Source organism: Lycium ferocissimum, chromosome 7 (genome assembly GCF_029784015.1).
Source record: "Lycium ferocissimum isolate CSIRO_LF1 chromosome 7, AGI_CSIRO_Lferr_CH_V1, whole genome shotgun sequence".
NCBI classification, from domain to species: domain Eukaryota; kingdom Viridiplantae; phylum Streptophyta; class Magnoliopsida; order Solanales; family Solanaceae; genus Lycium; species Lycium ferocissimum.
This window is the reverse complement of record NC_081348.1, coordinates 39,791,634-39,818,969: the sequence shown is the minus strand read 5'-3', so window position 1 is coordinate 39,818,969 and position 27,336 is coordinate 39,791,634. Positions and strand designations below refer to the sequence as shown.

General features: G+C 33.5%; 5 protein-coding genes across 5 annotated transcripts; 1 reads left to right on the top strand and 4 right to left on the bottom strand.

Moving 5' to 3' along the window:
* Positions 1–3,284: 3,284 nt before the first annotated feature.
* Positions 3,285–5,025, bottom strand: LOC132064969 (LOB domain-containing protein 23-like). Its single transcript, XM_059458150.1, has 2 exons — positions 3,959–5,025; positions 3,285–3,635 (listed from the first exon to the last, which is right to left on the bottom strand). The coding sequence occupies exons 1-2, from the start codon at positions 4,109–4,111 to the stop codon at positions 3,348–3,350; spliced, it is 441 nt and encodes a 146-aa protein (XP_059314133.1). The 5' UTR covers positions 4,112–5,025; the 3' UTR covers positions 3,285–3,347.
* A 103-nt stretch (positions 5,026–5,128) lies between these two features.
* On the bottom strand, positions 5,129–7,816 carry LOC132064968 (uncharacterized). Its single transcript, XM_059458149.1, has 2 exons — positions 7,265–7,816; positions 5,129–5,746 (listed from the first exon to the last, which is right to left on the bottom strand). Exons 1-2 carry the CDS (start codon positions 7,643–7,645, stop codon positions 5,369–5,371), a joined length of 759 nt encoding a protein of 252 aa, XP_059314132.1. The 5' UTR covers positions 7,646–7,816; the 3' UTR covers positions 5,129–5,368.
* A 3,717-nt stretch (positions 7,817–11,533) lies between these two features.
* LOC132064966 (CASP-like protein 5C3) lies at positions 11,534–14,870 on the bottom strand. The gene is made up of 3 exons (XM_059458147.1): positions 13,893–14,870; positions 13,546–13,678; positions 11,534–13,186 (listed from the first exon to the last, which is right to left on the bottom strand). The coding sequence occupies exons 1-3, from the start codon at positions 14,030–14,032 to the stop codon at positions 12,986–12,988; spliced, it is 474 nt and encodes a 157-aa protein (XP_059314130.1). The 5' UTR covers positions 14,033–14,870; the 3' UTR covers positions 11,534–12,985.
* Positions 14,871–15,010: 140 nt separating this feature from the next.
* LOC132064967 (mitochondrial import receptor subunit TOM6 homolog) lies at positions 15,011–18,579 on the bottom strand. Its single transcript, XM_059458148.1, has 2 exons — positions 18,324–18,579; positions 15,011–15,237 (listed from the first exon to the last, which is right to left on the bottom strand). Exon 1 carries the CDS (start codon positions 18,510–18,512, stop codon positions 18,348–18,350), a length of 165 nt encoding a protein of 54 aa, XP_059314131.1. The 5' UTR covers positions 18,513–18,579; the 3' UTR covers positions 15,011–15,237; positions 18,324–18,347.
* A 2,373-nt stretch (positions 18,580–20,952) lies between these two features.
* LOC132064965 (RING-H2 finger protein ATL65) lies at positions 20,953–22,943 on the top strand. Its single transcript, XM_059458146.1, has one exon. The coding sequence runs from the start codon at positions 21,058–21,060 to the stop codon at positions 22,258–22,260; it is 1,203 nt and encodes a 400-aa protein (XP_059314129.1). The 5' UTR covers positions 20,953–21,057; the 3' UTR covers positions 22,261–22,943.
* Positions 22,944–27,336: the final 4,393 nt, after the last annotated feature.

Here is a 27,336-nt window from a genome sequence, read left to right as displayed (position 1 = left end):
GGTCTTTCTTTACATATATCTTTTCTTGGTGGAGAATCTTTAATGTCTCATTGCATCTTTTTATTTCGTTGAAAACTATGTATGTTCATATAGGATGAAGCGTGCGATTTTGAGAACATTTTTGAAGAAGCCCTAATTATTTGTAATATGTTTTATTGATTTAGTTTTAGAATGAAATTTACTAGAATTGTGAAAAATATATACAACTAATTCATGAGTCCAACTAATTTAAGATTTAGGCTTAGTTAATTGTTTGATTGATTTTTCTTTGACTTAGTGCATATGCAAATTGCTGTTAGTACACTAGGTTTACATCTTACGTTGTTTTCTAAGAGTATAACTAGTTAAAATGACAATTTATAGTATAAATTTCACTTAATCCCCTTAACATTTTGAGTTTGAAAATAATAGCTTTCATTTTTTGAATAGGACAATAAACCCCCTTAATACTCTTTACATTTTTAAAAATCAGAATTAGCTTTTATGTGATCATATTTATACGAACTATATTGCCAACAAAATATAGCTTTTGAATAGGACAATAATAGCATGATGGTTTTCTTTATGTAGTTATTCAGAAAATTATATAAGTAGATGCATTGCTATATTTTTAGAGCATGATTGAATATCAAAAAAGTTACTGCTAAATAACGATTTTTGTTCTTGATTTTCCATGGAAGGTATGGTGTCCTCTTTGGGAACCGGACTAATCCAAATTTGCATAGTGTAAAACTGGTTAATATTAATTATTGCATAACGTTGACGTCGTCAACACTGATGTAACCCTCACATTATCGTGGAACTTTTCTCATTGTAGTTGTCATTTTTCTATTTGCTTACATAAGTCGGGTGCCTTTTACTTTGATTTATTCCTGTTACCATAATTAAAACAGGGAACTTTCCTCGAACAAAGAAAGAAAGAGAAAAGAAAAAACTGAATAAGATGGAAAAAGAAGGGTAAGCAGTTTGGAAATTTATTCATCTGTGCGTCACACACTAGCTTTTTGACTTAGTTGACTGATAAAGTCTTTCTTTATGCAATTCCATTCCCTTTCCTTTACTTTTTGACGGAGTTGCATGCACTGACTCTTTTAATTTTAAATACACTTCCACTAATTGGGGTTCGATTTTTAGTAATCAATTAGACTTGACATATTTGTGCCTTCAAAATTCAACGTTGAAAGTTTAAATTTTTATTCTAACAGGTTCATTCTTATGATAGACGAGTTTAGGCTTGAAAGTTCAATGATTCTACCCAACATTTTACTGTATATAATACAGGTAAATCTAATTTTTTTTTATAGTACTTAGTTAGAGTCTTTAATTACATTACAACTAAGAGTTGCTAACTAAAGGTTTCCTCTTCCAAATTCACCTCTATATTTGTCTTTTATTGCTTCCTCTACTATGGGGTGTTTTAGAAATATTAAAGCGCTTTCAAACCTTTTTTTATTATAAAAAATCCTTTAGACTAACCTTTTTGAAGGTGATTTGACATGTAGTATAACTTCTTCATATGCCTTATTTTTAATCCTACTTAATTTCTTTATTACTTAAGGTGCACACCCAATTTTGGTAAATTAGAAAATCCTAAGGTCCTCTTAAACGTCTAAGAAATTATGAATTATGATGATGTCATTTAAAAAAAAAATCAGTATGCATAATTTGAATGAGAGAATACACCACATTTGCAGTTACCTTAATTAAAATATATATTGCATACAAAAATTGAAATTTTTCTAATTAACAACTTTTTAATTGTTCAGTGTGAAACTTTAAAAAATTAATAGATAAAATTGGTCTTCATTTGGATTAGATATTGTTACCTAAAATATTTATTTTTATCTAATCATTTGTTAACAATAAAATTTGAATCTTTTCATTGACATGTTTGGTTGGTTTGTACGTTGATTACCCTTATCGTTCATGTTTAACAAAGTTAACTTTCTATTTTGGATATTATTTGGTGTATTATAAAATTTTATTTTTTAAGATTTGATGCACGCATAGTTATTACTATATTTTTTTATGCATAACGAACAATAAGTTGTTTATACTGCATTCATCTAAAAAATAATAATGCAAGGCGTACTACGTGGTCAGTCAGTTCAATTTTTGGTATGAATTCATAAATATATTCTTAATATATATTAACTCTTAAAAATTACATAAAAAAAGAAATTATAATATGAACTTGATGGAGTAGTTTAAATGTTGAGAACATCTTTGAAAAATATGTAGTTAATGAAACAATTTTTAGTTTTCCAGCAGTGGTAATGTCAAACATCTTGTGACGAAAAGGACTATTCTTTTTATGTTTTTTAAGTATCATTTATTTTTACGCGGGTAAAAAATATGCTAGGCAGTGTTTGTTAGCATAGGGAAACATGATTAAATGAATCATGTAGCATTGAATCTTCATTTGTGTTTAAGAAAATAATTAAAATATAGATTTTATAAAATAATGTACCATTTAAATTAACAAAAGGAAAAAATGTCATTTTCTCATCACGCAAATTTTTAAAAAGTAAAAGGAAAGTCTAAAAATATATTTATGAATAAATATAGCATATCAAATTGATGTCTCTAGAACCATACTATTTTTTTATTTTTTTTGAAAGAAAATGTTTTAATTCATATTGGATGTTAAGAAAAAAAAATAAATTACAAATAATTTAACTTTTAAACTTTCTTAGAAAAAAATAAATTTAATTACAAATTTAACTTTTAATCTTTATTTTGGGCCCGTGCTAGAGTTTGCAGAAAATATCGAACTAATCTTTTAATAAGTTAATGCACAAAGAAGCAGAAAAAATTTAAATAAAATTACAAATTTAACTTTAAATACGTGCTTCAAAACAAGACATTTATAAATGGTCGTATTTTCTTTCCACCCACTATTCAGTATTCATTTTGGATTCTACCAATTTATGCTTGCGCCGTGAAGTAGTAATTAGCTTTCTACTATAACGTTATCAGTATAGAGTTAATTTATTAATCGTGTCTCAACGCCTTATCAAAGGGGTTGTTGTTGCAATCACAATCAATTGGAATTCAAGACTCCAATTTTTACTAGTCAAAGAACCTTCTTTATGTATATTGGAAATAGGAAAGAGAAAAAAACTGATTCAGAGAGTTTGGATCATTTTCAAATTTTAATATATTGTTCAAATTGGATAGGCGCACACAAAGAATGCAGACTAGTTAGGACCCTATATACCGAGTGAGAAAAGAATGCAGATTAGTCAGGACCCTAAATACCGAGTGAGAAAGAAATCATGAAATGCCCGAATATGTTTTCATAAACACAAGACAACAAAACACTCTACATCATAAATTCAAAGTAATTAGTAAAATGAAGGATCAAATGATGATTGTGTTGAACTATAAGCTCCATTTTGATTGGCAAGAAATTCATTTACTTGTTGCCCTAATAACTCTCCTTGAACTGGTGCCTGAGCTTTGAGTAAGTCAATTTCAGCTTGTACTTTAGCCAATTGGCATTGTGCATGGTAGACTTCTTCATGTAAAACAGTAATGATTCCAACACAACCATAAACTGGATCCTCAATTCTGCAATATGCCTCATAGTACAATGAGTCTGCTACATCTGCTCGTTGATGCTCTTCTACTTGCTGCAATTTTATGCAAAATAAGAAAGATAAATTATAGATTATAAGTCAAACTTGCATGATGGAAAGATGAATGAAATAATTATTAATAAATAAGTTTAACACTACTTTTTAAAGTTCTTGATTTGTATACTTATCATTGGGAGCTAGGGAAAGAAAAAAAAATAACTTATATAAAATAATTGTTGGAATATAGTTTACACAGAAAGATCATAAAGATTGAATGTGATCTACATATATCAAATATGCTTAAACATATTTGAAGCAAGAAAATAAATTAGATTCTTGTTGGAGTAATATATATTTAGGCCCTATATATTTAGTACCTGGAGCATCTTTCCAACATTGCTAGCACCATAGATTCTGTGAACATAAGAAAATCTTTGAGGATTATTTGGCGGAAAATATGGCAAAAATATACAATTAGAAGGACATCTTCTTCTTAATTGCTTGCAAGCTGCACAACGCATACAAGTCATTATTTTTCTTTCAAAGATATAATTTCTTATGTTGAAAAGAGAGAAAAATCTGTCTCCACGAGGTACAAAGATTTTATGAATCTTTTGTTTGTGAAGAAGAAAATCTAACCAAAGATCTTAGCTGCATTATACTTATATTAACATCCAAGAGAGTGTATTTAAACGAAAACAACTTAAACAATTAACGGCTCTCTTTTTAAAAAATTTGGTGTTGTAAGGAAAGTTACCAGTACTACAAATCAGGCACTCAGTGATTCAGCTAAACATGGTAAGAATGGAATTTACATTTTCCTACCTTTTAGTGAACTAATTTATTAATCTTGTCTCATTAAATGATTTATCGCACAACTTTTATACTTGTCAATAAACCTTCTTTATGTATTAATCTAAGTAATTATTTTGATAGGACAATTGTTGCAGTGGCAGAGTCATATTAGGCTATTGGCACCATGGTAGTCAATTAAATCTCCCTAATTTTAAAGCAAATCATATTGTGCACATATAGGTGAAATTTGTTCATATTGATTGTTGAATTCTATTTTTTCAAAACACAATGGCAACGGAGGTCAAAAAAAGGGATGATAATATTTTTGGACCACTCAAAAGAATAATATAGCCAACAAATATCTATGTTTTGTATATTAAGTGTAAATAGTATACATATTGTAAATACAAAACACACAGATATATATATACACACACACATGATCAGTGTATATGTTTTGTATATTTAGCTAGCGCTCGTAACCAATTTCGCCCGACTGGTCAAAAAGAAAAAGGCCCTTCAAAAAATACTTTAAATCATGGATTTAAAGTATATATATTCACACACACATAATCAGTGTATATGTTTTTGTATATTTAGCTAGCGCCGGTAATTAATTTCACCCGATTGGTCAAAATAAAAAAGCCCTTCAAAAGATACTTCAAAATTGTAACATTTTCTGGATCCCGCTATTTAAAATTCTGCCTGCGCCTTTTTTCTTTCCACTGAAAAGGAATTCAACTGAGTAATAATAATTAGAAAATTAGGACATTTTCTAGAAATGGAAATAGCGTTAGGACATATGCATGTATCGTAAATACACTAAATTTCTACATTAGCGGTCCAACATCCCCTTATACTAACATCCACCATTTTCCACATTATAACTATTATTAGTCCAACTTACTTAGGTCCTTAATCAAATCTCCCTCTGAAGAGATAGATCTCCAATCTTGATCAGTAATTGAAATCCCACTTGGTTTAATTTGCATTCATTTTGACATTAATGAACCAACGACCCCAGCAATAAGAGTTGTAGGGTCTCCAAGTACTGCAGATATAATAAACTGCAGAGCTAAACCAGCCACTTCACAGCACTTTTTAGCTTTGCCTTTGCTTTTTCGATGATGAGTTTGCAGTGTGCCTTTGAGACTTGGGATCGTATTCTCCAATTTTCTATAATTAGTATTATTATTATAACTACTATCATAATTATTGTTATAATTATCTCCACGACCAAAGTAGATCTCGTGCCAACTATCCACAAGCATCTCTTTGACACATGCTACGTGCAAATTGTACTTCTTGCATGTTGATCTGTAACTCCAGCTTCTCCCTTTCCTACCACACCTGTGGCACGATGCACTTACCTGCAAAGACGAATCCAAAATTTAAAGTCAGTGGAATCAGAATGAGTATGCTCTCTGAACTCAACTTGCAGAACTCGCCTTAGATTTGCCTCTAATAATGACTAATTACATATGCGAAACATAATTAGTTAAGCTATGTTTCCTTGATTTGTCAATGTGGACATTAAGACTAGGATTATCAAGGTAATTGAGAAACTAGATTTCAAACAATTGGAATGTAGAAATTAATTAAGAAAAAGGTAAAAATATTTTTCACGTTTTATCCCGTATTCTCCAATTATACCCTCTGAATCTTCAATTTGCCAGACCGGAAATATTTTAGTTATTCAATAATGAAACTATTAAATTGAGACGTCGATGTTAGGGTACATTTCCATTAAAAATTAACCTACACTTAGATACTAAGACAAATTGAATTAGAAGTCTTAGGTTCGAGGTCTGAAATAAAGTCGCTTTTATAAAACGCAATCCACCCTAAAACAAGGAATACCTATTGGGTGGTCGAAGATGTGATAAGGAAAAAATAAAAACGTAAAAGAAAGATTTCTACCGGTTTTGCAAGGCTACAAATGAAAATCATAAAATTATGTTTGCACTAAAGAACGTTAAAATAGCACCTACTAGCTACTTTTCGGCATTGCCTTTAAAATATCGAAATTTTTAATGCTAATCCAAATTAGTTAAGCCCCAAAGCATACCAAACACTGGCCGGTGTGAAACAAAAAAGATTATAGAGAACAAAAGTTTAATGGTCCCACAAAATTCTACACCACGAGACCTTATAAACTCCTTAACCTCCAACAGACTGCCACATTGAGGGGATATGAGCTTCTTGGATAGTACTACTTGGGTAAGGGGACCCTATCAAAAGTACAGTTTTCCAAGGGTGACAACAGATGTGGAAGTTGATTTCTCGAATGATCATTTAGTTTATGAGTTCTTTTTACAAAAGTGTTTTTGATAACAAATGTACATGTTACCATTAAAAAACAAAAATCAACTACACCTAAGGAGCACCTGCCCTCATGACCACCTTCCAGGAAGGGTGTCATGACTTTTTACAAAAGTTACTACATGAATTTTCATCACTTTAAAATTACTAAACTTATAAATGGTTAATCAGAAAATTCTTTAACTCTCACCGAAAACTAAACAGGGCTAAATTAAAATGCCAAATTGACTATGCACTAGGAAACAGAGCAAAAGAAAAAAAATCTTTTATTTGTTTTAAAATGTTACAATTAAATTGTGCATTAGTTCGATTCAATTTTTGAAAATTGTAAATTGATCCCAGGGAAGAGTAAGTTTCAAATAAATTGGGTCAAAAGAAAATAGTAGAGCAATAAATTGGAGGAAATTGCGTGAACTAGCTACAATATTCCGGAGTTCCACTTGTGGAAGGTGAAACTCTAGGCTCATTAATATTTTTCAATTATAGGAACGGAAAAATGGCTATTTGTGTATTTTACCAAAATAATCTTGGCCTCTTGGTTCAACCTTGAAGCGACAATAACATACCTTTCTATACAAATAAAGCTTTACATCTCCATCATCAAGCACCATAGGAAGCTTTGCACAACATGGATGAAGATCAAATCCACAAGACCTACAATGGTACATAAATCCAGTAATATCCTTCTCACAAGCATTACAGTAGCGCGGCACGTTTCCCGGGGGATGAGAGAGGAACTGGAACGAACACTTCTTGTAAAATGGATGTGTAATTGAAGGTGAAGGAATTGCACAGTGCATATGTAAATCATAGTCACAAGTTGTGCATTTGTAACGAGAACCAATGCCTACTTCTTTACAACCATCACATTTGAATGGGAATTCTGAGTATTCATGTCTTAGAATGTGTTGTGGGTGGCTAAAATGAGATATCTCATTGTACTTCATGTTTTATTTTGTTTTTCAATTAAAGTTTTTGGTGGTTGAAGCTAGCTAAAGAAAAGAATTCTAGGTGATCAATATATAAAGATGATTCTTGGACTCTTTAACTTATCTTTATGTAATGGATTTAAGAGTGGCTTGTACTTGAAGCAAATAGCAAGAGGGATTTATGCTAATAGGTGGGATGGTGATAGTTGCAAAATAATGAGTCTATAGAAGAATCTTTAAACATCATCAAGAAGGGAAGGAGAGAGACATAAGGAATTTTTGCTTTAAATCAGCAGTCAGATAATATTCTAATACTGCTAAAAATCTTTACATATGTGTGCTTGTGTATATTGTAATCAACTTATCCCTTAACCCCAACAAAAGGGGAAAACAAAAAAAACCTTAGTTGCAAGCAAGGTTTTCGACATTTGGGGCCACTAGAAAGTTATAAACTCTGCCAAATATCAAGAGAATGCGACTAACGTATTTGTTCCTTTAAGAGAAATGAGGACTAGAATAAAATAAGGGAAAAGGGTCAAATATACGCCTCTATTTTACTTTATTGGCTAACTTTATCCTCCGTTAGCTAAAGTAGATAAATATACCCCTCCGTTAGCCAAAGCATACACATATATCCTTGAATAGATGAAAATCCCCAAATCAACCAAAATTACCCATTTAACCAAATTTACCCATGCCCCATAAGTTAAACCCGACCCGACCCAAATAATAATTTTCCCCCACCCTAATATACCCCTCCACGTTTCTATTCTTCAATCAAAACACAACGTGATGTGGATCGGTAAAGTACCAATGTAAAACAGTAATTTAAAGCCACATATGATAAACAGCAAAAGGTTTCCCCCAGAGGAAGAAGGCACATACCATCATAAATCAAACTCAAAACAAGTAAATAATGTCAGCTATCATAATTTTCCAAATCGATTTAATTCCAATAGAATCATTCACTGCATTTAACACAAATAAAAGCAAGGTGATACTTCAGCTACAGACGCAAATATGCATCAGATCAATCTTTATCGATAAAAACATATTAGGGAACTTTCTGGACAATCAATGCACTCACTTTCCTCACAAAGCTCACAAGCATTGGACTATTATTTCACATTTATTAAGTTGGTACTTTTGCATATACGATTATCTTTAGTGAATTGGCTTGATGTGAGCACATCCCAGATGATTTTATATGAAAAAGTACCAACTTAATAAATGTTAGTAACATTTGGAGCGAGATAGCAGAGATATACCAAGTAAAGGAAAGCTGATAGCAGATGTCAAAACAAAAATTTCATCTGATGAAGCCACTGAGTCTTTGGAGCAAGTTTCTGGTGAAAAAGAGAAAGGTTAAACTACGGATTATTATTTTTCGGTCAGGTCAGGTCTAACTTATGGGGCATGGGTAATTTTGGCTGATTTGGAGATTTCCATCTATTCAAGGATATATGTGTATACTTAGGCTAACGGAGGGGTAAATTTGACTATTTTAGCTAACGGATGACAAAGTTAGCCAATAAACTAAAGTACAAGGATATATTTGACCCTTTTCCCATAAAATAATGGCTCATGAGAGTAACGTTATTATTAATCATGTCTTAAGTATATTTAAAAGAAATTAAATGATCATATAACTTCCCATTTCAAACCTGATATGTTTTATATATTGTCTGTGCATATAACCAAAACCGACGGCGGACCTACAGTGTAGCTGCTGGGTTCTCAAGCATCGATTGTGCTTTACCCAAACATTAATATTACACAAAGATCAATCTCAAAGTAGCACTTGGAGATTAAAGGCAATAGAGCATCTACAACTTAAAAATTCTGAATCCACCACTGACTTAATTTTTTAAAGTATTTATTGACCATTTGAGGGACAATATAAATGTTATATTTGTTGTTTTGAATTTGCAAGGTAAGGTCGATAATTTCAATATCTTTTGTCTCACGAGATAAAAGAATCTTTATTGTCGAAAATTAAATTGGAGAAAAAATACGTTCCAAACATATCTTATAGGGCATTATAGACTACTCAAATAATTACAAGAAAATTTCCTAGGAGAATCATGAGATGTAGTGAAAATTTAAGGAATATCTAGAAGAAAAAGAATTTGGCATCATGAAAGTGGATATTGTGTATATGGCTAAGAAATCTTATTAGAATCCAATCGGCATGGCAAAATTTTTGAATGCAGGAACATTGGGGAAAAATTCTTATAGTTGGAATAATATAACCGTTGCCATATGTCCAATATTTAATAGTTCTGATGATAAAATCTGACACGAAATAATTAGTAAGAGGTTTAATTAGGACGTGGATCCAACTATATATGGACTTGCGAATTCAACATAACAAAATTTCTGAATCGAACCATATATTTATATAAAAAATAATTATAAAGCGAGCTAGATATGTCATGTATATTATGAATCCGCCCCTAACCTAAAAGTTTATCTTCCGAATATATCACCTCGCCAATATTTTCTCCTCAACTAGAAAAGCATATGACACGTACAGCACAATTGGGTTATACAGAGGAGGAATAAAATCTGGTTCTATTTAATTGATGTCACCAAGGAACAAATTCCTAGCTCGGTGTTATTCTTCGTAATCCGATAATTATTTTTGTTAATATATATATAAATTTTTGACTTAGTACCAACATAGAACGAGCACAGTGAAAAGACAAATGATTCTTGGATATGGGATTTGGTATTGCTTACCTTTGAAAATGAGTCCAAAGTTGTTAAGCTTACACGGAATATTAACTTGAACCTTTTGTTTTTCTTCTTCAAGATGCTAAATTACAGTACCATAAAGCATCACCATTTCTTTAAGCAACTTTAATTTTCTTCCAACTCAACTTTGATGCGTCATCATTTTGTATTTCCTTTGAAAAGAAAAGAAACTAAAAACAAAAAGATAGACCACTAAGAAGCACGGTGGGATGAATGAATTCATCTATCTTTAATCAAAGATTTGACATTCGAGTTTTGAAAACAAAAAACTCTTGCTATGAAGCGTTTTCTCTTTTAACCAGAGTCAAATCTAAATTAGTTGGATCAGTGAATTTCGAATATTGGATGGTCATATACTAAAGAATAAACAAAAAGATGATATGTAGAATCTTGCCCTTATGGTCAAGACTACTAGATGTTGGAAAATTTTAAGGTATCGGTTTAATTTGTAATCGTCTCATAATGTCAAGATAGTTATTTCCCTTTGTTCAAATTGTTTTCATTGTTCTCTTTTTTACCTTTGTTTCTCTTTGCTCTTTATAGTACAAAGAGACATTTTGGAATATTAGAATGAGTAAGTGATATTGAGTATTGTACTTAAAAGAATAAAAGCCAATTGCATCTAATTCGGTTCTTCTTTTTTCTTGATAAGGCACCTGAGAGAGCTTCTTTTTTTGATTTGTTCCCTTCTCCTACAACCTTTAACCTATAGGATGTAGCTTTTATACAGCCTAATTATCTTTGTTCATTTACAGTCGGATTCATGAGCATGTATCATATTTGCCAACAATTTAATGGACCCACTTTCTGGAAGTCTCAGATTAGGGCAATTTGTAGGATTGTCCTTCGCTGGCCATTTTTAATTTTTATCCCTCAAAATGGTGGTATTTAAATTTTATCCCTCAGGCAGAAGTTCTACCTTAAGGCAGAATTCGCATAGGTACAGGCAGTATTTCTATCCATGCAAAATTCTACCTTGCGATTTTTTTAATCGAACTGAAAGATTCAAACCCACAACCCTGGTATTAGAAAAGCTAAGAAACTTAAACACCACCAATTTCAAGGGCAAAAAATAAAGACCACCCCAAATGAAGGACAATCCGTGCCAAAAAAAAAAAAGCTCAAATTTCCTAGTCCTTTTTACTTAAAAGTCTTCATGAAAGTTGGGAAGTTACCCAATATATTGGGCCTGGCCTTCCTTCTAGGAAGCCTTGCTCTAATAGCCCAAATTTTGATAAAACATCTTTAAAGGAGAGTGGGCCAAATTGTCTAATTCAGCTCCTACTAATTCATTGAAGCAGCATGTCCACCTGTATAAAATGAGCCAAAATGGAGCTAATTTTTTTTGGGTACACTGGAAAAAGCTAAATAAGATTACATTCTTTCAAAAGCAACCACTTAAGTCTGTCAGGAGAAGAAACTATATACCCTTAAGCGCAATTCCCCAGATTATTACTTCATCATGCTTATACCCTTCGTTTGCCAGGAAATCGGCCACAATATAGAGCTAATGGATACATGATTCATATAACCTGTGGGGATTGACCATTCTAATTCAGCTGATTTCCCTGTATGGAACCCACTGTTGACTTGGTATTCCAACTTTGTCTTTTTACAAATAAATCAGATCATGAAGCAAAATGTTACATAAACTGCTACCAAATACTGTACTTGCTGGAACATTGGAACTACATTTTGAACCTTATGGCTGAGTTCGGTACGAAGGAAAACAAATTCCGTGGAAAATGATTTCTTAGAAAATATTTTCTAGAAAAGTAAGTGGATTTTTTCTTGTGTTCGGTACGAGAGCAAAAATTATTATCCTAAAAAAATTTGTATATAATCTAGACAAATACTAAGGGAGATGGGGTTGGGGGTAGGGGTGTGGGGTGGTGGGGATGGGGCTAGAGGGGTCCTGGTGAAGATGAGGTGTGTCCGGGGGTGTGGAAAACAAGGTGGAATTTCACTTGTGAAACTTATTTTCCCTACTTGCACTAGAAAAGTCATTTTTCTAAATTTTAAGGAACTTGTTTTCCTAGAGAAGATCTTTTTCAAAAATTTTGACCAACCGAACATAGAAAAATTAGAGACCATTTTCCTCCATACCCAACACACCCATGAACCCACGACTCAGGGTCACTGGGCCAATTTGGAACCCACCTATTAGGTTGAATGAGCTAACGTTTTGAAAAACACGAATCAATTAGTAATGCTCATGTGTCATGTTTCCTGCTTCTAAGTATATATTTTTCTCTTTTCATGTGTGAAATTCTGCGACATATTGGCTATCAATGATTGCTGATTCAACTTTGATTTTGTGCTTGAGTTTGAAGGCTCTCCCTACATCGATCGAGTCAAATAATTCGCTATTAGAAAATTTATGCATCACCTATCTCTTGCCATGCTCTTCTTTCTCCGTACCGGTTCCTCGCGTCAATCAAGATTCGCCATCCAGAGGAGGAAAAGCCTAGACTTTAGGTTGTTATTCTACTGCTCCATAAATATCTCCTCCAAGTATTATATAAATATAATCCTAGTTACATACAAATTACTAAAACCATGAAGATGGTTAGTTGAAAAATGTTGTTTGTTGAAAAGTGATCATCTTGTGAGAGAAGGAAGCAACCAAAGATTTGAAAGAGAAGAGGTCATGGAGAGGAACCATGACAAGAAGGCTAGTCCAGCAGATATCTGATATCTACTGCATAATCCACCAGGACAGAATGTTTGATCTGCCCTGTGCAAAACATCCACTATTCCAGCAATTGAGCTTGCTGCTGCTAGTGTAAGGAATGACAATGCCTGTTAAAATGTTTGGTTTCTTAGTCAAAATATTCAACTGTGCAGTCTTTAAGTTAATTTCACCAACATTAATTACTATAATAGTAAAGTTACTATTTTTTGTCTCAGTAAAGTAACTGATACATACCCAGTATAATAAATAGGATCACGCAAAACTTTACCTAGTATAACAGTAAAGTATTGCGCTTTTAATGTAACAAGAAAATAGTTTCGTGATTTTCCTGTTATATTAGGTAAAATTCAGTTACTTTAATGTGGCAATGATTATAAATTGACTTTATTGGTATAGTAGATAAAGTTTAGGGGATTATGCGTGAAATTTAGCCAGAGTCTTTCACAGATTAAAGAGGATGACATACCCAATCTCCTAAAACAATGAAGAGAAGGATCCCTGGCTGACGAATGGGGCAATGGATCAAAACAGAGTATAGGTCAATCAATGCCAAAGTGATGCTCCAGGGGATGACCAAACCCATGATTGTTACTAGGAAGCTGCAGAAGAACATTTAGCAAAAGGTAGAGGATCAGAATATGGTGCAAGGCAAATTGAGATTAGTTAGGATTTAATATTTGCTTATATATGTATAGTTCGAGCTGATAGTAATACTTCAGTTGAGCCTGGAGAACCAGCCTTAGAACCGCCTCTGGACACAGGGATATTATGACAAAAACAAAATGAAGTGTAATTGGCGCAGGAAGAAATTACCAAAAGGCAGTATAACTGTGGAACTCAACTCCTAAAGACATGAACAAAAGAGAAGCAGCAGAGAAGATGGTCTGCCCCAATCTCAAAGCAAAACTAGCACTTGTCCCCACAGCTCCTGGTACTTCATCATCCATGGCCATTTACTCTTTGAACTAGAATATGATCTATATTCACTGCAACTCCGTAACTGATGAAGATGATTACAGTGAAAATAATGGTAATTAGTACTTCCTCTCTTGCCCAATTTCATCATGATCTACAGGTGCGATGCCTAAACTTTGCTTCCCCAAAGTATTCATGAGACGGCAGATAACACAACTTCAGGCTATTCACTAGATTATCAGCATGAAATTTCGAGAATCTATGGCACTGGCTAGTTGTTGATTTCTTTCTTGTCTTCTTGTAGTCGTGTGGCTATTTTACATTAGTTAAACCAGTGAAATAGGGAATTTGTGCATGATGTTCCAAAATGCTTTTAAACGTAGGATGTTGAGAAAGCTTTGAAAACTTTACAAAGGATTTGACAAGTGGAATTGCATATTACCTCTCCTTTTTATTCTTTTTCTTTTTTAGCTTTGAGGAGACGGCTATAAATTATTTCGAGTTGTTTAAGTTTGCGTCTATGCACAGTATCCAACATGATCCGGACATAAAATTAGTGGACAAACACAAGCGCGAATAAAATTTAGTGCTAAAACATGGATAATAGTCCCTTTCACAAGATTAGTTAAAAATATTCCGCAACCAAAAAAGACACTTTGCTTTGTTGAAAATAGTAACGTCACCAATTTGATGAGAGCAGTTGACACTTCGGCATAGTTTTTTATTGCGAGTAATAGTTATTTCCCACTAAGCTATTATCCTACCGATTCAAAGTATTACATGTTACAAAATTTCACATCAAAATGACGCATCATGTAGTTAAAGATCTTAATGAAGTTTTCAACATGGAAAAGTTTGGACTATTCGACTATCACTCTCTATGGCCGTTTGACACTATACAAAAAAACTTGTGTGGGGGTCTCTCAGCATGAAAGAGAGTATAGCATATTCAAGCATTTTAGCGAGATTATATTTGAACAATCAAGCAACATAGCCTAGATAAACAAACAATAAACTGAACAGAAAAAAGAAGATAAAACGTATCACTAAATTGACAAGGGAAGAACGGTTTCCCCACAAAGTTTATCTCACACAACTAGGTTACTGATCTCCAATTACATTACATGTCAACAAATTTCAGAATAGTGGCACGCGTGAATGAAAGGACATGAAAGAAATAGGCAAACTGAGGAAGGAGATGTTGACAGAGGCATACTTCTGAACAATTATTTCTCGTGGGAAACTGCAGAAGGAAAAAAGCAAAAGCATAAATTAACAAGTTTACAACACTATATTTATGGCACACAGAATAAGGCGCTAGATACTACAGTATGTAGTTCAATAAATCAACTAAGAAACTTCGGCTCCACAGAATATTGCATAGGATAATTGTATCAATATAACGTCGAGCTCCAAAGCGATATTACTTCCTGTAATGCCTACTTGACAGGCACTTCAAATGAACCGTTAGCTGGTACTTACCATGATACAACGGTGCACAGGAATTAAAGCTTGAAAATAGATGATTTTATTTAAAGACAAGGTCAACTTTTCTAGCACATTACAATCAATTTGATAACGGGTGGCTGCAAGACTAGACCTCAAAACCCTTTTTGGCTGTAAAACATATTGATTTGTGCAAACCAACTCATCTAAAAGTTTACTATTAGAGGGGAGACTAATTTATAATGGCCTTCAAGAAAGAGCACAGGCATCAACTCTAATGCCAAGTCACTAACTAAAGTATACTAGACTCAGCAACTCAAGCATAATAAGATAAGATTAAAGGCCTGAATAGTCTCATCAGTTGATGGAATGCTGAAACTTCTGTTTTCATGTTAAATTTTTTCATACATCCATTATTCCCATTCACTGTACTGTACAGTTGCACAAAATCTAACATTCCATTTAATTGCACTTGCAGTCAGTACGACGTACACTGTTCTCAAGGAAAACATAGTTAGGTTTTTGTGTTGCCAAAAATATCGAAAATGTTTTTATACTGGGGAAGAGCAACTTACACCCATAATAGGGAAAATCATCCCCAATTACTCCATTAATACAAAAATCTCGTGCTCCAATCAACATGAAAATACTTAGCTGCTTATCACCATGAACCGCCACCATTCCTACTATCTAGCAGTATCATCTCCACAAATTTTATGTGCAACAGAACACCAAAAATTACTAAAACAATGATTTTCTAAGGCAAAACCTTTGTCATCAAAAATAGTTCAAGTAGGAAACATTTCATATATCGTATATGAAAAGGCATATGGTAACCATGAAATCCAACATTCTCTTGTAATCTTTAACAAAGACTCAGATGGGAATAATCCATTGTCTTTGTAGATATCAACATTTTTTTCTTTGTGCCTCACACAACCGATACAAGTTGTGTGAGGCTTCTTTTTGTTTCACAAACTGGAAAACTCAATGTTTATGAACCCAAAAGTGTGAGATTTGGGTCCACTAATTTGTCAAACAAAAAGAAGCCTCACACAACTTGTTCCAGTTGTGTGAGGCACAAAGTAAAATTTCTTGCAGATATCTTTATTGGAACTAAAGAGATTTTTCTTAATTTTTTTTTTTTTTTTGGATTGGACTTTATAAGTTTTACGAGCACTTTTAATTTAATCGGTCCAGTTAAGTAAAGAGACAAAATTACACTTCAGTCTCATATAACATGCCAAAATTGGCCTTTATACAACCCCCCAGAGAGACCAAAATACTCTTAAACTTTGCAGTCATCCATCATTTGATGGAAAAGGGCCCCAAGGCAAACAAACCATCTCAACCCGCAGTATCAACCTCAAATTCCTCTCTCTTTTATCAGGTCTCCCTCACGTTCTTCTCTAACTGATTAAGTGTCTGTACAAGGGCCTGTTTTAGGGAAAATTCAGACAATTTTGTCAAATTCTGGAACTTGATAAAAAAACAAGTCATGTTGCTCTAGGTTTTAGTCTCGAATCTTTCTTTAATCTTTTCTATCTTAGTGTTCTTTTTATGGCCATATTTGCTAAATTAATGATTCTGCCAGACATCTGGAGGTGATTCTGATTCTTTGGTTAATCTGTTTTGTTAAGTTATCACGCAATATCAAGTCAAAAATCAAGTGAAATTGTTTTTTCATCTTGAAGTTTATTTGCTGAAAGCTTTTCCTGATGTTCTCTGCATATGATCCTGAGTTTAGTTTGTCGTGGTCCTTTGCTAAAATGAGTAATAAATGTACTGAATTATGAGTTAGATTTTTTTTTTTGCCTTCTTTGATCTTTCCTTAATCTCTTCTTTTGTTCTGAGTTGATGGAATATATTTTACTGGACTTTGGTCGATAACTGATTTTCCAAACAAAAACGACAACAAAGTACTGTCTGAGTCATATCAACTCGACTCTAATCAGATGGCCACGGAAATTCATTGCTGCGAGACCGGAAAGTTTGAATAACCAATTTACAAGACACACAACTCTACTAAAAGCACTCGGAAGTTGTACGTATGTTTATAATCTACTATTATTTAACTAGCCAAACAACCTTACTAATTACGCTTTGGAAATTGTATGCATGTATATAATCTATTATGCTTTAACTATAAAACTTAACCCCAAAAGTGAAAAGGGCACTTCATAATCTGCATGCAACACCAAAAAGACAACAAAGAGCCACCACTTCAGTTCACTTCATGATTCCCCTCTCCCAACCCAACAACAACCTAAGCTTCTTTGGAGGGACAAAACAAGTGCTAGCTCACTATTTCTCGACTCAGAGCCATAACATCAATATCACTAATAAAAATGTGCTGAGCCAAAACACATACGCAGATAGTATACATATGCAGATTAATCCACTACACCTCTATAACAAAACAATTTGAGTCATTCAGTATCCAAAGGATTTAGCATAATTTTGCCATTTTTTCCTACTGCAAGTCAGCAACACTTTTCCTATATCTGATCTTGGAATTACCTGTGCTTTGTGAACCTCACATTAGCAGAGTTATATACACAGAGCTTAACTAATCCTCCCTCTGTTTCAATTTGTTTGTCTTACTTTCCTTTTAGTCTGTTTTTTGGCAACTCTTTAATATCAAATTTATACGTCGCATGTTTAAGGCCACAAAATTAAAGGACATTTTGGTAAATTATACATATCATTAATTAAGAGTTTCGCAAAGTCAAAACCAAACAAACAAATTAAAAGGGAGTGAGATAATAATGCAATGCACTTTATCCAAGTAAAATTTCAAGTATTAGGAGAAACTACATAAGCATACACTCAAACTACTAACCACAATTAAGTGGAAAACCGCGTAATGGATTAAATATTTACCTGAGAAGAAAGAGAAGGTGTAATCTACAAGTCGAGCTTGAGTTCTTCGGTCTGATCGGAGAAATAATGGAGGATGTATGGGGCGACCCGAATAACGGCGACCCAAGTACCGAACAGGACAACATGGGTCTTCAACTGCTTCAACGCAGCTGCCTTGTCAGGTTTACGCATGAACATTCCTGGAAACATTTTTGCTTATTGAGATTGAACGATCTAAAACCCTAGCTTCTAATTCTAATTGAGTAGTGACTACCGGTGGAGGGTTTTGAACCTTTTTTGTGCCCAACATCAGACTTGGGTCTTATTTAGTGCCTCAGGCCCACCTTTGCCTTTAGATGAATGTTGGGCCGGGTCTACTGTGACTGTAGTCGACCCGCTAAGGTTTTCAAGGAATTTGATGCTTGCAATACCATCATCGTTAACCTTATCATAAAATTGTTTTAATGACTTACTTTCATGTTTGATATGGTATATATAGATATAATGAAGATTTTTCTTATTAGCTCTATTTGTTAATTAAATAAATTATAAGAAAACAAACAAACAAATTAAAATTTGGTAAGAGTTGAGCTATATTTCATTATTTAGTCAATCTTGACCTAACTCATCTCACCCCAAGTAATTTTTTGATGCGTCGGTGACCTGATAAATACAAGTTACCCTATTTGGACCGATGTTAATTTGTACCCATTTTTAAAACTGTTGTTACACGAATATCCACTTCGGAACAACTTCATATATGTGGTGTTTGAAGTTAAGCTTGACAAAATTACATATGCTTAAGAGTTTAGACATTCCCTCCTGAAGTTCAGGAAAAAACAATGGATGAGCTTAAACCGTATGTGCATTAAATCAAAAAAAGAAATAGGATCAAATTCAAACAAAAATAAGCGAGATTGAATCCATGTGTCAACAAGTTCAACAAAAATAGTTGAGCTTTTATTATGAAACTTCAAACACTACATATCTGAAGTTGTTCCAAAGTACGTAGACTTACAAATTTTCAATTTTAGATAAAATATGGTTTAAATGATGATGCAAAATCGGTGGATCTTCAGACTTCTCGAGTCATACTGGATTATTGGGCATTTACTTCTATCTCATTAAATCCAATACCAATTCATTGTACGCTTAATTTGACAAGTTCATGATATTTGCGTTATTTTGCACTTTCTTAGCCTCAAGTATACTCTCAAAACTCAAAAGCCACATGCGCTTGTCGATTGTAGGTATGGATCTCATTGCTGTCACTTTTTTTTTTTTTCTTTCTAAAAACAAAATAAAAATAGAGAACCCATAACATATCAAGTGCTGAAAGTTAGGTAAATTCCCATTTCCATGAGTCAAATGTTAGTCTAATGGATTGTGTTTCACAAGACTAAAAGCATAGCTTTAAGGGAAATATCAACCTAGCAGTTGGTAATTAGTCTAAGCCAATATAACTTTGACTCCCTCTCAACTTCTACACTTCCGCTTACATCATTCATATTGTTTTATTCCTCACTTTTCTTCGTTACCACGTCATAATGTAAATCGCACATCTTTTTTGTTTCATTTATATCTTTTTATCTCATACTAATATTTCATATTGATGTTACAACAACACTAAGTCAAATTCGATTTGGCGTTTCACCAAAAAAAGGCTAAAACTTCAAATTTGATTAAAATCTTGGGATCTTTATCGTGTTATCGTATCTTATACGGCCAGACTAAAAACTACGAGAAAGACTATCATGTCCCATAAACCAAAAACAATCATTTAAAACAAACAGCTAAGCATACTTCAGTCTTCGAGTCTTCTCTGTGTTAGTGATGTGCTCACTTCAAAGAAAAAAACTCTCTTTCTTATCAATGAATCCCAAATTTATAAGCACAGAATCCTTTGACTGTCAGCTTCAATCACGTGGCGCCACATCAGCATGATCAACAACAAAGTCAAGCTCAATGCAGTGGGACCACCCCGCGCATTAAATTCAGTAATGGTGATGTGTCTTCCCTCCACAAACTTAATCAACAAATTGTAAGTTTGTAACAGTGACGTGATGCACCACCAAAAAAATGAGCCATTGGCCCTTATGCCCCAATTTCGTGCTGGTTTTTAAGTTTTGTCCTTCTAAATATAGAAATGTATAAAAAAAAAATTGGGACAAACTAAAAAAAAAAAAAAAAGATAATTTTTTTGGAACTGAAGAAGTACTATTCTTTCTGTCTCAATTTATGTGACATCGTTCAAATTTCGACAGTCACACAGTTTAGTTTTGATCATGAAAGTTTTTTTGAAATATATTTTACATATTTAAAAAGTACATAAAAAATATTAATAAGTTACAATAATTGATAATTCAAAATTTATAGAAAATATATGGAAAAATTACGATTAAAAAATACCTTTTTTGAATCTTGATATCCAAAAGGTAATTCCGCATCATAATATCCAACAAATTATGTTCCGTGCTTTTAAAGAACTTATACTCTTAATAGGCATAAGTTTGATTTTGGCAAGTAAAATTTAAAGATCAATCCATTTGAAGGACAAAAGTGTAATTTTACAAAAAAAAAAAAAAAAAAAAAACAAGAAGCCTCTCTCTTTCACCAGTGAAAACCCACAAACACAAAAAAGAGCACTAACATTAACACATCACATTCCCCATTAACCAACCCCCTCATAAAGAAGCAGAAAATAAAAGCACCAATTCCACCTTCGTTAATTGCCCTGCACCTCATCATCATCATCATGATCCACCACCATACAGCCCCTGCACCCTCACCGGCACCGCCACACCACAACAATTCTCATAAACCTCCATCACCTTCAACGTCGCCGTTTCATCATTCATCAACATTGCCAACTCCATCAACCTCAACGTCACCATCAGATTTAGCAACAACTAATCCACCGGTAGATTTCAGTCCTCCTTTAATAGCGATGGTTGTTATTATAGCTACCGCTTTCGTCATCATTACCTACTCACGGCTACTCTCACGTCATCTACTCCGTTTACACGGCCGTTATAGACTGTGGCGTCGCCGTCGCCGACGTTACGTTCCGTCATCTAACGGCGATATTGAGTCGCCTCCTTATCCATTTGATCCTGCTGATGCTGCTTTTCATGTGTTATCTCCATACGGATTGGATGATTCAGTGATCAAAACTATTCCTCTTTCAGTCTACACTCGAAAAAGCGGCGTTAATGATTGTGCGGTTTGTTTACTTGAGTTTGAAGAGAACGATTATATGCGCACGCTTCCAGTTTGTTCACATGCGTTTCATGTAGACTGTATTGATATATGGTTAAAATCACACGCGAATTGCCCGTTATGTCGTGCCGGAATATTCCGTCCAGAATCACCGTTTACTCCGTTAATGGCAGCAAGAATTCGTCCTAGCTTCGATGATATGATGCTTGAGAGCACAATTCTGGAGCCTGAATCCGAGACAACAACGGTAACAGAGATCACACAAGATCAACAGTCGATTCAATTATCAGAGGAGAGATTTAACGGACGTGATATTTTATTAAAACGATCATACTCATTCGGATTTGAGAGGAATTTGGGGTCAGAGAGATCATTAGTGATGGAACCAGCAACAGCCTCACCATGGAGATACCGTAGATCATCAGGAAGCTTCTGGAGCAAAAGACCTTCACCTTTCAGTTCATTAACGAAGCCTAGAGTATTTTCCTTCCGATATTATAGAGGAATGAAATCACCGTTTCTCAGGCGGACTAGAGGTGGATTTTTTCCTTTATCGGAATCAAGTGCGAGATATAGTACAGGTGGAGGTGGTGGTGGAAGTTCGTCGAGAAGAAGCAAATCATTCGCAAGTCCAATGTTCATGAGAACATCGGTGGGAGGAGGAGCATTCTCGTCAAGCCGGCTAAGAAGCGGTGATCCAGAAGCTTTACTGTCACCGGACAGGTATCACAGACGGTGAAGATGATCAACAGGAGAAAAAGCTTTACCACTCAAACATTCAAAGGAAAAGTACTACTCGAGCTCAGACTCAAATATGATGCTAGAGATCAGCACAACACTGATCAGCGGCAGGAGGACGATTTTCGGTGAAGGTCGATGAACAGCTAGCACATGGAGAGGAGTTAATCACAGCCGTCGGATCGAGGAAGCGCGGGTGATGGGGATGGGGTCAGGTGACATTAATGGGAGTTACATTGGGAAGAAGAAGGGGAAATTAATGCGATGCCTGTTGCTATGTCTATTGGCCTGTGGCGGTCATTTAATACAGAGAGACAAGTGGGAAATGCTGAGATGAAGAAAAGGCTATGTCTGCATTTAATGGGAAAATTTGACTATTTTTTTAAGAGGTTACAGAGATGAGGGTTTGGAGGTTATCCGAAAAAGGTTACACATGCAATGGGCCTATACGTTGATGATATGATGATTAAACTTTTTGCATTGGATGATAGGGTAAGAGCTCCCAGCACATGTCTTTAATTTCATGCATGATCAATCGAATTCAATATTTAAGTTGGTGGTACTTGGTACAACTAGAATTTTGGTGTATTCATTGTTTTGTTAGCTAACCCATTCAATTGCCATCCGTGAGTAAAAGAACTAACACCAACCAAATTATGATTAGTAAATTTTTAACACTAGAAATCTTGGAGCTAAGTTTCAAAAATATTATATAAAAAAAATTAATGATGAGATAAGCACTTTTTGGTTTATCTTCGCGTTTGGTAAAAATAAAAATGCTTATAAGTCATGTGCTTATAAGTTAAAATAAGCCACAAGTCATAAGTTAGTCTCGCCCAACTTATTATTTCCCAGCTTATAAGCACTTTTAGTTTGATCAAGAATTTTACTATTCTATCTCTAATATTTATTTTGTAAACTTTGAAATACCCTTATTGAAATAAAACCGACCCTCTCTATCATGTTACTCCCTCACCATCTTCACGACATCTCTAAAAACACAACAATTCTCGCCGGCCACCGTCAAAATACAACAAGATTTTGAAGCTCTCTTACATAAAAGCAACCGCACAGTCGAATTATTGATCTTGGTGAGAAATCTTTACCTCTCTGTTGTAGTAGTCTTGAATGGATATGTAGTCGACGGATGGGTATCAATATTCTGTGAAGATGGCCATCCAATAAGTTATTGCTACAAAGTCCATATAAAGTTGTAGTTCTTTAATTTAATGTTAAACAAGATAGTGTCTGAGAGGTATTAGCATATGGGCTGAACACATTTGTTTTTAAAAGTAGCTATAAACTAAAGTAAATTGCTTGTTTCTTCCATTCAAATATTTTGTGTACCATTTGAATATGCTTTACTAACAAACTTTAATCAAATTATTAATTATTTCATTATAGCTTATGATTGTTTTAGCTTATCATAAAATAATTTATATTTATAAAAAGCAATCTTATCTAATTAATTTTGTATTACAAATAAAATGAGCCATATATTATTTTGTATTTTGAATTAATTTGGAATTTACAATCTTATAAAAATAATATTTTATTAGTGTAAACAACTTAAGGATATTCAGGTCATTTTAACAGAAAAATGCTTATCAACACTTCTGATAAGCACTTCAGTTGTTTATCATCAGTTTAAATGCTTTAATCTAAACACGTAACTACTTATTTATCAAAATCAGCTTCAACACTTAAAAATGCTTTTCAGCACTTATTGCTTATCAGTTACTTTAAATCAACTAAGCCAAACAGACTCTAAATTGGGCCCCACGTCCCACTCTATTTCCATACTCATTTCCAAAAATTAGTTTTGATACTGATTGTTGGGCTAAAACGTCCTAAATATTTTTTTAATATAGTGTAATGTTATTCATTTTGACCAATCGATCCTATGTGATTTTCCCCAAAATGTTTATATGTAGTTTTTTTTTTTTCCTTTTAAGCTATTAATGTGGAATTTTATTTCAAACATATTAATAAACAGATACCGAGAATTTTATTTGGTTGGTATTCTTAATGAGTACAAATTTATTAAAAAATGTATCCATCATTTTCACACAGACACACCGACTCCTTTCACTCTCTAAATTAAAAGCTGCACTTACTCGTGACATCTACTAATGTGTTCAAATATATGTGCAACTATTATATACACTGTTCTCTTAAGTATTCTCAAATCCCAAATTTCATGGAGACAAATGAGAAATTTATGCTAGACATATTTTGAAGATGGAGAAGTATGTGGATAAGGCACCGACAGATATGCCTAGCGCCTTGGCCTGCCTAGTCCCCATTTTTAATGTTTGGCACTCTATTTCACCAAGTCATCAATGAGAGCAAGACCATGAGATGGCTCATAACAATAAACCAAGAACAGATATCTCTAGTGTGAAAAAGGTTTAGCTATAAACAAGGTATAGTACAAGAAATGACTACCGTAATACTTGGAGTTACGTATGAACACTTGACTGGAATTTGGATATCCTAATTGATAATGCTACATTTAATACTCGACTTTCCGTCCAACTATGAAATTTATTCCTGGAGCTACCCTTATTGAAAGACCTTTAACCTTTTCACAAAAAAATAAAAAACATTGATTATGTTTGAAAATGTTAATTTCTTAAGGTGTGTTTGGTATGATGGAAAACGTTTTCCATTTGGATACTAAGAGATTTTCTTAAGTTTGATAGGTAAGCAAAAATAATATTATCCCAAGAATATTGATATGTAATTTAGGAAAACACTATAAGGTGGGATGAGATGGGAAGTGGGGATCGCTGAGATTGAGCTGGTCAAGTAGTAGGGATGGGGAAGAGACGATAAATTTAGAATATCATTTGTGAAACTTGTTTTCACTAGTCTCACTAGAAAGGTTAAGTTCCTGACTTTTAAAAAAGTTTTTACCTAAAAAGATGTTTTTCAAAATGTTTTGATCAGCCAAACACTAGAAGTTAAAAAATGTTTCTTTCATACCAAATACAGCCTCAATAGAAAATGAAACATGTTGACAATCCGATTGTTGTAAGTGTAACCTTTTTTCACTTCCAAATTTACTTTTTCGAGCACCTATTCGGTTCTAACTGGTTCCACGAATCTACATACTGACAGTACCAAACTACAAAATATATTTGGAGATAATAAAATGTACAATAACACATTTTACGAAGAAATGTTCTTATAAAAATTTGACAAAGATATAACGATATCTCCAAGTATGAGTTAGTTCTGGGGACATATGGAACCGTAAAGATTTGTCTGCATATATTTCTTTTGATTATATTTGTCATTTTCGTCACAATTTGTGCATAAAAAAACATGATACATGTCTAAAGGTCAGCCATTTTTCCACCGCTCGCTTAGAGTTATGAACTCCACGACAAAACTAATTAAATTCATTTTTAATGGTGTCAAATTTAGGTCATTAAAATATAGTATAATTGCTATCGACTCATCTAAATTTGGGCGGGTATATAAATTGACGGGTCATTTAGGACATAGCCTAAGTTAGGTCCATTCATTTTCATTTAATGGAAATTTGGATTTAAATCATTCAATTTTCAATTTGTGAAGTTCATTGGTCTTTATAATCATTTATTTGTTCTTAATAATAACTAGATTAATTTATAATGATATCAGATTTAGTTCATAAAAATATAACATCCTGAACCGTCTAGACTTAAATGGGAGGTTGGGCATATCTCTAGGCAGTCTATCTATAAGGTTTAGATTAATTTTGGGATGCGTATATAATTCAAATTGACGGATAAAAAAGCTTGAACATAGAAAAATAAATTCTTCTGGGTATAGTTTGTTTAATATAGTCAGGATAAATTAAAAAAGCATTAGCTTGATTTGTAATTAAACAAATTATAAATGAACAAGCAAATAAATAAAAAATAATTTATGGGTCGGGTGATGACTCAGCATTTAGCTCAAATTAACCCGCTCATTTGATATAATCATGCAATCAAACATTGGATGAGTTATGATTTGATTTACAAATGCCCTTATTCGGGGGGTGGTCTTTCAATTTTACCCCTCAAATTGTTGGTCTATAATTTTTGTCCTTCGACACTTTAAGTGGCCGAAAATACCCCTAAGATTCTGAGTTCGAATCCCAGCAGAGCATCAAAAAAAATAGCAAGATAGAATTTCCTAGCAAATTAGGCTTATTCGAGCAAAATTTAGGCCTTACTTCTGTAGAATCCAGCAGAGTAAAAAAAAAAAAAAATCTGCCTTATAAGGCATAACTAAATTCTGCCTTATTTTTAGCCTTGCCTTGCGATTTTTTTTTTTTTTTTACTAAGCAGGGTTCGATCCCGGAATTTCAAGGTATTTTTGGCTATTATTTTAAGCGAAGGACAAAAATTAAAGACGAGCAATTTGAGGGACAAAAATTAAAGACCAGCGCCGTTGAAGGCCAATCTGCAAAAAAATGTTTATCAACTCGACCAACTTTAACAAGCCCAAATGTAACCCAACACGTATCTAATGTCTAATACCTCTATTCGTCTTCATTCTAAATTTTTAGCACAAACATTATTGGAGTGCCAGGGGAAAAAGAACTTAAAAAGGCAACAAAAACGTTTGTTATCTTGATAATGATTGTCTAGGTACTATGTATTCTAAGCAAGTCAATCTGTGTAATAAAAACGTTCATAGTATAGAAAAAATTCATAGTCTTTTCGAACAAAAAAAAAAGAAGCAACAATAACAAGAGAGAAGAGGGTTTCAAGACTTTCAAACTCTTATACGCATTTCCCTTTTAAGTATTTTCTCTTTGGCACGAAACTTCTTACGTATTCTTTCAAAAAATTCTTTCTGGTCTGTTTAATTATATACTGAGCATTGCCTAAAACGCAATGTTTTGCGCTGTAATTAAATGAACAAACTTAAATACTTATCAGATTGAGGAAATAGAAGAAAATCTAAGGTCAATAAATTGTCTTACATCTTCCACCACTTTCTTCGCAGCACATTTAATACCATGTCCTTTCTCATCTGCAAGGTCACAGCCTAAACTGGACACTATTACTAGTACATAATCTTTTATACGATTATT